The sequence below is a fragment of the Anticarsia gemmatalis genome, chromosome 5, assembly GCF_050436995.1.
Source record: "Anticarsia gemmatalis isolate Benzon Research Colony breed Stoneville strain chromosome 5, ilAntGemm2 primary, whole genome shotgun sequence".
NCBI lineage: Eukaryota > Metazoa > Arthropoda > Insecta > Lepidoptera > Erebidae > Anticarsia > Anticarsia gemmatalis.
Genome location: NC_134749.1, coordinates 6081281 through 6094475, shown reverse-complemented (window position 1 = coordinate 6094475; position 13195 = coordinate 6081281). Strand labels below are relative to the sequence as shown.

Here is a 13195-nt window from a genome sequence, read left to right as displayed (position 1 = left end):
CGGTCGTACAAAAACATAAGAGACTCGACGTGAACAAGGTAAATAGGAATCAAGATAGAAGGTTCAAGGGCTAGAATCGTAGGTAGAGCGCGCGCTCGGCGAGTATGTTCGTCCTGCTCGCTCGGCGCCCTAGGCTGCGACGCGCAGTGACGCTCCAGTCGCGGTCTGCCGGCCGTCGCGACGCTCGGGGCCGCTCCGCCGACGCGCCGCCTCGCCGCTCGCCGCTCGCCGCGTATGTGGCCGACGTGTGAGATGCACTGCTGAGCACCAGCACCGTGTGCGTTCGGCGTGAGCTCCGGCTGCCAGTCCCCGCGCCCGGCCGCGCGGCTCGACCCGCGGACACTCGCGCTCTCGCCTGCCGACTAGTGCCGACACCGTAGTGCAGTGTGCCACTGGGGCATTGTTTTATGTTTGTATATTTTGAATATACGTCTCATCAGTGATAAATTCCCCCCGCCAGTGATTCGCTTTTGTTATCTGACGAGGTGGAACTCACGCGATTTCGGTATGCTATCGAATCACTCACGAGATACATGACCCTGTTTAGGTTCAGGATTACATTAAACCCGCTCGTCGCGATCATTGTAACGAGTTACGACACATAAGATAACAGTTTAATCCAAATATCACGCAGTAAAATACATGCATTAACTCTTTACGTACCGTTGCTTATGACCACACTAATGTGTAAAATATAATTCCATTAAAGAGTCAAGGTTCTGTGGAACACGCAAACGTTTTTTATGAATAGCATTATTTGTTATTTGTGCACTGTAAAAACTATCCTTGAAAAAATAAATATTATCATTAGATATTATAACGTAGCTTCAAAGTGGCACTTCTCATATTAAAGTTGTATTCTACAAGAGCGATTGATCAGACACAAATGATCATAATTGATGGTAAAAAGATAACAAAATTACCTCAGTATTTTTTAAGATTTCTTACGCGTTACGTTACTGTGAAAATATTGATTTTATGAACAACTTGTTGAATGTTTGTTGGTCCATAGCGAAATAATAAATAACTACACCTGCCAGTATCCGTGTTACAATTATGAGCCAAATATCTTGTAAAAATTATGAACTCATTTCTGCTAGCAACGTTTATAGAAAACAAATTGCCTAATGAGTATATTATAAAAGTAATATTTTATGATTTCTTTACATTGCTAATGCTGTCGTTGAAGTAATTAACCTTAATTTAAAGCAAGTAAATTATAGAAGAGACGCATGATCTACGTGCTATCATAATCTGAAAATATTTTATTTTTATCGCTTCCTGTCAACAACTCTTTCTAATATCGTGGTTGCTTGATGTATTTTTAGGTGAAGTCGTGCTATTTGTTGCACGCTCCTTGGATATTTTATTTATTTTAACATTAAAATGTAACGCATCGACCGTGAGGCGACATAACGCAGCTCTACAGTTATACACCAATGTCACACAAAATAACATTATGTTACTAATCAATACGTGGCGTCGTTTTTGACATTCAGCCATTCATTCATCAAAAACGTTAATAATAAGGAAACTAAATTAAAAACATCCATTTTATCGAGCAGTTCTATAGTAATATAGTAATAACAGTCAGTAAAACAACTTAGTTTTCGCGTAACTACGGCTGATAAATAAGATTAGATCGTGATAATGTTAATGCAGTAATTAGATTGTACGTATGACGGTGTAAAGACAAATAAAACGTTTTTAGCGGCTTCTATGATAAGAATTATTCAATAAATGCATTAAGCGTAACTCTACGTAGGTATGTAGTTTAAAAAGATTTATCTCGAGCACGACTGTTTTCATTACAAAGCGTAAACTACACGCTTACAGTTTCAATGGGAGTATATTGGATTGTATTTACACACGACCTAGTATTGTAACGAAGTTCTAATGAATGGCATGAGGCATCTAATTAACATCGAATAAATCTCGCATGCGTTTCACAGTGAAGCCGGGCACAGAAACATCGCGTATCTATCCGTTCAGTCGCCGATGACGTACAGAATGGCTCCACAATTGAAACCACCGACCGCTCAACGAGTAGTAATTGATTGTGCCGATCGCTATTGGTGCCAGCAATTCCTTATACAGACCATAATAATAACAATTATTCGCGTCGGTCAGAGCTCATCGAATAAATGAAAACGTCTCTTGATCAACGTTGTCTTTCATACCACAATAGAAATAGGAAGTTATATAGAGCGCTATTTGGCATCGTCACATGTTCCTCGATTATTTCTACCTCGGCCTTGACATATTACCATTTAAATTGATTGCTTTTTCGAATCTCCGATATCAATGCGGCTTTGTTATTGTACCGTATTCGGTCATTTTGAGTGTTACCACAGAATTAATGAGTGTGTAATTACAATGATAGGTATGCTTTTGTTTTAGCTTTTTGATTGCATTATAGATGGATGTATGTAGATTGAATGTAGATAAATGACCGTTTGTACTTATTCTAGTAGGAATTTAGTAATGTTGGATATTAAGTTGGGTGGTTTAGTAGTAGGTCTATCAATTAAAATTCCCAGCAACTGGATACTTTATTACCGGCACGATCGAGGCAGCTTTCTGCCTCAAGAAATTTAAAACAAGACTTCGGCACTTGTGAAAAATTAAATAAACTCGTAATGAAATTGTAATGAAATCACATAAAGATATTGAACCTATTTATATCGTTTCGGAATTTAGAATAATATATTATATACTATTTTTGTACAAAACGTTTTTCAGTTCAGTCTCAGTGTTACACAGAAAAACAATATACATTGTTCTAAAACGAGTATAATATTGTACGGCAGGTGCGAGAGGTTATCATTACCTTTCAAGTTAAATATAAACCGCCTACGTAGCGTCACCAGGACAACTGTTAGCTCATTATGTCTGCCCTACTGACGATATTACGAGGCAATAATAACTCACACATTATATTCTATTCATTAAAACCTACTTTACACATACTAATTTAATATAAATTCAATATCGTCAACCTTCAAGTATCTTTCATATTTTCGTAAGCAAATATTCGAAATACATTCAAATTTTCAATTAGCATTCCCCATACAATTATTTCAGTCCAATTAAGTGCTATATCAGAACTCATTATGATAATAATATCAATTTCGCGGAGATTCAAATCAATCAAATTGGAATTTTAATTGTATCCTTAAATGCATTAATTAAAGCCTTATATTTCATTATGGTTGCGATTTTATTAAATTGGTTATGACATTAATGCTATAAAAAATATTGGATAAGATTTAAACTCGGCTGCAAGGGGAAAACCGCGTAATTGTTTACGCAATTATGATATTTTAAACCGATACAATTATAAAATGTCACCGTAAATTTTCCTTTATTGCATCAGTCAATTTATAATGTAAAATTGTTTAATTACAGAAATTCTTATCAAACACACGTAATTAATGTATTATTTTATAAAGATGATTCACGAGTAAACGAATTTAAAGTATCCTATTCAAATTGTCACAATATGTGTGATGCTCTACCGTTTCTAAGAGACACGTATTGTTCCGTAAATTGTAACTCTTTCCGAGTATTGCATTTATATTCACGTGAAAGTAGCGGACGGCTAGGTACGAAGGAAAACTCGTGAATAGCTTCTATTAGGTAACTATTGTGCATTACAAATGCTAGGTAATATAGAATTCGTTCAATTCCTTTAAAGGGAGTGTAAAATTTATTTCATATCGGGTTTTCATCGGTAAAATTATTTGTCTATTCACTATTTGGATCGTACCGCGGTGTTCCTCACAGCATTAATACAAACTAAATCCATTTCTGAAAGAGTGTGCGGTCATTATACAAATAAAATGTATAAGCCATTTAAATTGTATAATATTTCAATTTATTATGTCTCAGTTCGATTCCAAGGTAGAACAACAGAACATTATTTGATAGATATGTGTTTTATGTAAGTTTAAATATTTACTCATAGTAAATTATTTAAATATTGACATAGTAATTTTTACCATTTATTATCATGAAACTTATTATGATAACCTGCAGTAGGTAAACGATAGTTGTTTCTCTTTAGCATAAAATGCTCGTCCACATTCAATCGACTGGGAAATGTTGTTCAAACAGGCCTCAGCACAAATTGGTTTATCGAAGCTCGAGCGATGAATGAATAAAATCTCCTTCGGTATAACCTGGCCAGTGCCAAAGTGGATTTGCCCTCATACTCGAGAGTTGCGAGAATCAGCATTAGAAACGATATTATATTCAGTTATCCGCGGATTTTACGATCCCTTGGCTACCTCACACGTCAACTTCTTGATTGTGTCTATTGAAAGCCATAAAGTATGCCCCTTTTTGAATTCCTTACATGCCTACACGATTTTCATACAAAGTAACGCCTGACACTGGCCGAAAGTGAGAATATTTCTTTTTCGCTTTGATATCATGAAAATACGAAGTTTTAAGGTTACATTGGAAACAAACTTTTTGGGAAATTCCTTTCATATTAGCTCAGGAAAATATTTAAAGGAAATAGGCGTGATGTTATGTCAAATTAATTACATTCTTTAGAAAATAATTCATGGTTTTGTTGGTACTGCTATATTTGTTCAGAACTCCGTTTATTACTTAATTCATGTTACAGTACGCATGTAACACGTAACATTTGGAAACAGAATTAGTTACTTTGATTTGTGTCGCCGAATCATATATATTTTATACACCAGCTGTTTATTCATGTCTCTGAACAGATGGTATCGGGCGCGGTTACTGAAACATAGATATTGCTTATTTTAATATTTCAATATGACTGGAGGTGAATTAGGTATGCTCAAAGCGATAGCCTGTGAAGAACTCAGCTACTCTGTTTGGCAGCCTTCCAATACGTACATACATACAATAAAACGTTATTTTCCTATACACACTTTAATCTGCGCTTGTATTCGCGAACCGTAATATTTCAACGTGTACTTGTATGATTGAAACATTGTACTGTGGTGTAGATGCACTAACATTTATGAAAAGACACATTTATTTATTACTTGTTTAGCGTCATATTCTGTCGTTGCCAATTATTTATTTAGTGCGAATGAGTGATTCGATAGCATCGGAATGACCTTATATGTTTTCTTATTAGGCGTTTCTTATAAACAATCAACAATGGGTTAAGTGAAGTTGCAGTAGTCATGTACCGTACTAAGTCTACAATGATGCCCAGATAATCGTATCGACTCTGTACACAATAAAAGACACAAAGTGAACACATTCATCGAACAATATTTCCGTTCCCTTCGCCCTTCCCTTCCCGCAAGACGTGTGTAGAACTTTCCTCCCGAGAATCCCGGTAATAAACGTTCATATAAGTCGACTGACATATCGATACCTTTACTTATCTTAACTTCTAAGCCAACTTTCAAGACTGAACTAGATCTTTCTTGTAACAAATTATTCTTAATTCTATTCTTATTAAAAGTGCCAATCTTGTATATCTCGGTGTGTTCATTGACCTGTTGTACGTGAAGGAAGAAAAGTGTTATTTGACGGTGTTAAGTGACGTATGGTGATTGTATGCGTGTGTGCAAGGCACGCGTGCGCATGTTGTTGTGTGTGTGTTAGTGCGTGGAGCGGCGCAGGCGCGTTGGCTCGGGGGCGCGCACGGCTCCAAGGTGGTCGGAGGCGGGGTGTTCCGTTGCTGCGTGCCCTGGTGCGGGGCGCGCGCGGCGGCTCCCGTTGACGACGCCGACTATGCCTTGCGGGAGGGCAGCCCGCAACTCGACCACGATGAATATGGTAAGCATCTATTCATTTTCTATCTTAGCTTCTAACACTCGATGCAGCTATGAAAAGTTTGACTTCTGTCTAATCTCTTTAATTTTCCATAAAAATTGATATAAGATAAGAGGTCAATGTACAAATGTTGTGCACTTTTTCTGGCTTAATCGAACATTATAGTTGTTGTTTCTAGTATAAACACACAGTATTATAACATGAATGTTTAAGATACGTCCACGATTTTATTTATGTCGCCAAAAGTTGTAAGATGTGATTTTCTCGATAAGTTAAAGACAAACACCGCGTTGCCCAGCTTGTATCTAACATTCTTGTTATATTTGGAGTACGCTGTTGACATTCAGACTATACCCAAAGGCTAAGGTTATTTGAAATATATTGCAAGAGTCTTTAATGTCACATTTATGACATTTTGCAATGCTATCTAAAAGCTCTTTCCGCCCACTTTGAACTAAAACGCAATGAGAAAATATATTTTCGCAAATTCATATTCCTGAGTTATTGTCACTATTTCAATAAACAGTGCCATTACTTTGACTACTGTGGAACATCGACACTATAGTGAACTGGGTTAATGAGTCTTCTGTCAACATTTTAAAAGAAGTAGAAGCAAAGAACAAGCTTAGTACCTACTCCGGTACCAGCTGCTCGAAACGTCCCGTAACCCAAACTTTACTCGTATGTTTTAGACAATTTGCATTCCGACTCAAATTTGCTTACCCTACAATTCCACGTTCATCGTAAATTGTGCCTTCTTTTCTGAAACGAGAATTGCTATTGCCCTCATGAGCATTACAATCAGACTTTACATCTTTATGAAGCAGCATCGCCACATTTTATTCCAGTCCTAAAATATGAATATATCAATCCATTTGCAGGAACAATAATATAACACAAAAGGCAGTTTCTCGTTAAAATGTAAAGGCTTTTATTCTTAGTAGCTTATTCAAAACGGATATCAATGGATTTTCATTTCCTTTATTGCTTGTAAATAAAGTTAAAATGCAAAAGAAAGAGGTGCAATTTCAATTCTCGGGCAGTTTTCCTGGAATCCAATAGTTATAAATCTAAAGTTAGTGTCGGTGTTGTTCAGGAATCGAGCTCCGTCGAAGTTTGCTAAACGACATTAAATTACTCGGCCAAGTTAAAGGTTACTCGGTAATTAACTAAGAACAAAAAGGTCTTGGCTGTTTCTAACCTTGCCCTAAAACTTGATTATAATTAACACATTATACTTAATATTACGTTACATGGCATATAGTAAGTGAGGTAGTTGGAGGAAAATGTAGGAAAACGGATTAACAACTTGCTTAATTGTTCTGGTTTGCCATTAATCATTATTAATGAATGATTCTTCTCCAGCCTTCGGATAAACTACGTTACGTTATAATATTAAGAGCAGTGATTTAGTTAAGGGCGATTTGCTATTGTTTCAGTTGTTATTATGATGGTAATAATGTGAGTATCTCATCTTTTTACATTTGAGTACACTTAATCTGTGGTTTATGAAATTACATTGGTAGATATTGTTGCTAAGTAAACAAAACAAATATCAATAGCAACAGGGCCCCGCAAGTAACAAATCTCAAAAGGCAATATAAATCCGTTATTTCTAAAACTACGGTAAGCCCGTTCATCCATCTTTCCCATCGGGAAAATAGCGTTAGACATGAATCGAGAATAAATTCGATGATAGTAATATTGACGTATGATACAGAAGTACCTACTTTTATTTCAAATGTATTATCTTTTCAATCAATCAGTTGATTCATCTGTACAAGATTATTCCTCTTCAAAAGAACAAATATTATTTTTCAGTTTTGTAAATACCACTCTAGTAGTAATATACCCGACATGCATTTAAAATGTTGCCATATATTTTGGAAAAAATTAAATATTTTATTCAAAAAAAATACAAAATTAACCTCCATCTATATTCACATTACGATGCATACTCTGTCCCACAACATTAGTTTACTTTGTGACTTTGATATTAAGTGCACAGTCTGTGCAATTTTACATATTATCGACGGGAGTGGTCGCATTTAGCTACACAAACAGCGGTAGACGGATCGATGGCAGCCGCCCCGCGAGCCCCTTTTGTTTACCTTAAATTAGGCTTACATTTCACCACTAAAAGTCGCCTTACATAATTTATCTAGGCTACATGTTTTCAAAGTCGTGTTACGATTTGTATTTAATTAGCATTTTTAAAGGGGAAGCAGCTGTTTTGCGTAGTATTAATGTGATGAAAATACTTTTGGGGTACACTGTGTGCTTATTTTATTTTCGGTGGAATAATCGTTGTCTTTTGAAAATAGATTTTGCTCTTTAATTATCCTTATGATACTTCTGGTTTGAGTTTAATAAAAATAGTTAGTTTATTAATTTACTGCATTTACTCCAAAACTAAAAAACTGTAGATAATAATAAAATATCTGATTAACCGAATAGTCGAATTAATTAAATATAGCGGTACCTATTCAGTTGTACAGAATCGTATTTGTGGTACCACGGTCCGTATAGTTTAATGTTAGGTGTTTGACACGCGTACGATGACCCCAAGGACCACAATTTTTATTTTACAACGTTTTTCGAGTTGTTTATGCAACATTTTGCAGAAAAAGTTGACTTTTAAAAATACTGCATGTAAAGTTCAGGGACGAGTTATTGATTATATGAACGAAGTAAAAGTTTATTACAATATGCTGCTTTCTTAAAAGAACAGACACAATTTCCCGCCTTATACTATTTCGCTCTTTCGAAGTAAATTCTTTTGCGTGTATTCTGTTATGTGATTTAAAGAAAAGTTCAACTTTAATTAACGAGTATACGTCCCGCTATCGATTCCTGTAAGGCCTATGTGAATAATTAAACATTGTATCAGTGGCATGCCGCAACGCTCCGCTCCGACCTCTAATTTCTCAGCCGATTAACTTGTCTGAATGCTGTTACGTACACATCACAGTATACGGCTCTCCCTCAAACTAAGTTCAGGCACGCAGAAACATTTGTCAAATAAAATCAACCCTATGACAGACTTCGGCCCCTGTCCTACAAAATAATCCGGAAAAATTGCGTCTAATTTCGTACTACGAACTACAAACGTTTGATCAGTCCCATATTTTTACAATTGAGAGAACAATATTATTTTACTTTCTTAACTCGAAAACTGATTGTTTGTGCGGATTTTTCAGACACTGTAGGATTTGCATAATAAATTATGTCGACCCCGTCCCTCGAGATTTCTCGATGTAATATTGAATTTTTCGAATTTAGGTTGATGCTTTGGCCTTTTTATTATATAATCTAATTATTAAATCATCGATTAGCGTGACGAGGATTCGCAATATTGAATTTTGGTGATGAAATCTCAATCGCTCATAGGGAATAAAAATGAGTCTTTTAATATTTTCTCCTATACGAACCTTAGAAAATAATGTTTATAATAGTACATTTTTATTTCGCATAATATTGTGTTTATCATATAGTTAGATAATAATCCTTTCAATGTAAATATTTATTTTTGACGTCAAAAGGAACAGTTGCTACATTATTATTACAATTTTCTTAAGATATTATAATCAAAGGGGTGGAAACGGCCTGATCTTATAAATTAATTTTGGTTGCGGAAGTCGTTTAGCAAACCTTTCCTATGTGTGCATGAGCTACTTATAATATACTTTCAGTTACTGCCTCCGATTTTGCTCAAGTCGTGTTTGTTCAGAGCCTTTATTGCTTGTTTGCAGTCGCCCCAGAGCCTGTAATAAGCTCACCGCGTCCGATCGGTCAACAATCCCCGCTACCGGGGATCGAGGAGGAGGACGATTCTGATTGGCCTCTCGAGGACGCAACAGACGCAACTCTCACACCCTCATACAAGAGTACGAAGAGCAGCACAGACACCGCTTATACGTCATCGAGGAGTTCAGGAAAGAAGCGAAGTTTTGGTAGTCCGTCGTCAGTAAAGATATGTCTGTCGGCGGCGGCTAGGAAGAGCAACAAAGCACGTAAGCGTGGCTCCGGAGCGGTCAGCGCGTCGCCTGGGCAGGCCGGCGAAGAGGCTGCGCTCACGCCGCAGCCGTCGCACGGCAGGATGCAAGCCGAACAAGGCAGTATCGGCGAGCTGCAGAAGTACCACGGCAGATACCTCAAAAGCCGACGTCATACTCTTGCTAATGTTCGGTGAGTTTCACTTTATAACTGGTCTGCACAATCAAATCTTGATTATAAATGTTAACGACACTGGTGCCTTAATGAAGCCCAATTGCTTATTAAACCTACACTCGTAAACGAACTTTATAGCTGCGTGAACTATTCCGAGGCTATTAAACTCGTCGCATAAGTTCACGAACATATAATTAAGGATGTCACTTTAATAGTTATTGTTTGAGGAACTAACTTTCATACTCTCTCTCGACACTTTGCTCGAAGGAGGTGTAATATTTTAATTTTCTTGTATTTCCATCCGTCGATGCAGAGAACCCTTTTAAGATTGAAATATATATGCTTAGTTCAAATTGAATACACGCGATCTCAATATTGACTAGACCTTACCTGACGTAGGTAGCAGTAGGTACTCCCCCAGCGCTCTCATTACGCTTATTTAATTTCTTTGACGTGGTTAATGATCGTTATTACGTGTAACCTAAATACATGCAAATATCTTGAGCGTTTAAGTCTCCCTGAGGATGCCTACGAGTAAATAATCACGGGCAGTATAACGAGGCCTGTGTTCTAAATTAAACAATTATTCTATCGTTAAGCAAACGTCACAACATTGTGACGATAATTGCGTAATTCATTTCGAGATAATTATAAAGAATCATCTTTTAATTGCCTATTGAATGATTGTTTCAATATTTTCATAAAATTCTCATGAGTTCCATTGTGCCTAAGATTTCAATTATGTCTGAACGTAGTAAATGGACTTTCATAACACCGTAACATATTTTAACTATGTACGAAAAATTCAAAGAAATTCTTTCTGACATGTCGGATTTAGTTTGCAATTTTTCAAAAGAAAGGTGTACGAAGCTCATCTAAAATTAATATGTCACGTTCAAAGTCTCAGTTATGACGGTCCTCTCGTCTGTTTGAAAATCATTGTTATTACAAACTGTAGCCGCCTCGTGGGCCTTTTTCTTCAAAGTTAAGAAAGTAGCAAAGGGAAATTGGGAGCGAAATTAATGGGATTATTAAGTTATGGCGGCGTCTAAAAAATAAACAAAACAGTTCCAAACTTACTGAGGCAGTTTGAATTTGATATAATCAATCGAAGTTTTCTCCGACCATGAAATTATATTTAAAAATCTATAATGTGTACGCTTGGTAAACGATATCAACGTTTCACGTTATTCATCTTAGTTGAAGGGTCTTCCTCAATTCCCAACATGATTTGTTCATTAAAATATTGAGTACAAAAATATTCTACGATGTAGCATTTTTTTCTCATTAGTACGGAACTTGGGTACCCAAGCCCGTTCGCATTTAACTGGTATTTTATTTGAAAGAAAATAACAACATTTCCATAGAATTTGATAATTGGATCAGCCCTCAAAAAACTGTTCTTTTCGCAGTTGTATTTACTTGGCTGGTTTCCTCATAATACCGCCGGATATTTTGCTTATTCTTTTTAAATAAGCCTCTTACAATAGTGGCTCTTCAGGTTGGTAAAAATATGGCCAGTATGACGTTGAAGGAACGAAACCTAGTAACTAGTAGAAGTATTCTTTGATGCTACTTGTCTAGATTGGAACATGGCGCAATTTAATTTTTAAATGTTTTTAAGATACACAACATTTTATATAGACAAAACATATGACTGTAAGTCACAAATTTGAAAGTATATAAGTATAAAAAATATCTGTTCAATATTTTTTTCAAATATTAACTATGGTCGCAAACTGTTGCTCTATAGGTAAAAAGTAAAAAACGATATCTACAAAATCTGTTAATCCTATCAGTACTGACAATGTCATTTAAATTTTGTGTTGAATATTAAATAAGTTACGGATGTCGAAAAAGTATTCAATTTTATTAGTAAATTGAGTTTACCCAGTTTTATTGGGACGCGCCGTATCGGCTTGCGGCCATCCCATTCTAATCCATTATGCCATTAGTTTTGTATTGGAAACAACAAACCTGTAGGTCGCTATTTTGAGTAACACTTTGTTTATGTAATTTAGGCTTTCAAAACTTCTAAGTACGGAAAGTTTTGCTCGTAAAAATGTTCCATTCATTTTCTTATTTTCTCTCAAGATATTTTGTAGGGTATCCTTAAAAAATATAAATAGAGTTACACAATCACGCGTCTACGGTTCGTCAATGAGGGTATTACGGTCCGAATGTCGTAATATATCCGGGACCAGTTCCTGTCCCGGCCTGTAACTGGGGATTGACGTAACTGAAACCCCAATTATATTTCGTTCGACATGAGGGCCGAGCGAATCGAACTCGGGACTCAAAGCGTTAGCGGTTCTAAATCTTAGCAAAAGTTGCCGTTCTCTAGTTCTATGGAAACCTCAGGGAAGGGAAATCCTCTAATGTATCATCCTACTCAAACTATCTGAAAACTAAAACTAAAACCTCTCTCTCTCAAAGTCTCGTTTACTCACTACTGCCAAATAAGTGATTGTAATGATTAGTAACTACGTTTGACAAATAAAATCTAAAACTAGCGTTATAATTAGTCCAAAAGCTATATAAAATGCACAAAAAATTAATTTTTCTTTCCAGACTATTTCATATCTAATTTAACTTTACAAAGTACGCTACACTGCTTAACATATCAGAATATACGAACGAGTTCGTTTCATATTCGCCCTTTGATATCAGATATTTACACATGATAGGACTCCAGTTTCTATCCTTAGCAACTTGTGTTCCGCAGTTGATACATCTTTGAATCTAGCCTATTTACTGCTTCTTGTATACTTTGTATAAACATTGGGCATTGGTGGTTTGTAGAGGTTTGCTTTAGTATAGTTTTGATAACACATCTATCATCTCTCTTGAATATATAAAATAATTATTTATTTCACAGTTCACAGTTATCAGTTTAAGAAATAAAGTGCTTAGTCGTTTTTTCTTCTCGTGAAAAATATATACTTATAAGCCATTTAACCGATGTTTGCCTACACGGCTCATTAGCTAGTTTAGTAGGCACAGCAAATAACAAACGTTATAAGTAGTTTTGAATAAGTACGTAACTAAAAGAAGATGCATCTAAAAACGACCTATATACTTACTTTAAAGTCAGTCTCAACAAAACTTCTATACTTCGCGAAGAAGTGTATTAGCGGTCGGAACTGTCAAGCTGTCTTACCTATGAGTGCTGTAAATGATTGATCGACGACGCATGGTGATTGATTCGTGTATCACCTGATACCAAACGCTCTGGCCCATTTATTTGAAT

General features: G+C 36.1%; 1 protein-coding gene across 2 annotated transcripts in view; it reads left to right on the top strand.

Annotated features, from left to right (window-relative positions):
* Positions 1-263: 263 nt before the first annotated feature.
* Positions 264-13195, top strand: part of dnc (phosphodiesterase dunce) — a 300082-nt gene continuing 287150 nt past the window's right edge. The window contains exons 1-3 of one of the 2 annotated variants that reach the window (XM_076114360.1): positions 264-409; positions 5126-5778; positions 9528-9963. In XM_076114360.1, the coding sequence (XP_075970475.1) occupies positions 9875-9963 (89 nt within the window). In that variant the 5' untranslated portion in view covers positions 264-409; positions 5126-5778; positions 9528-9874. Of the gene's footprint in view, positions 410-5108; positions 5779-9527; positions 9964-13195 lie in introns of those variants that run through there. The other variant, XM_076114361.1, reaches the window with a different exon arrangement.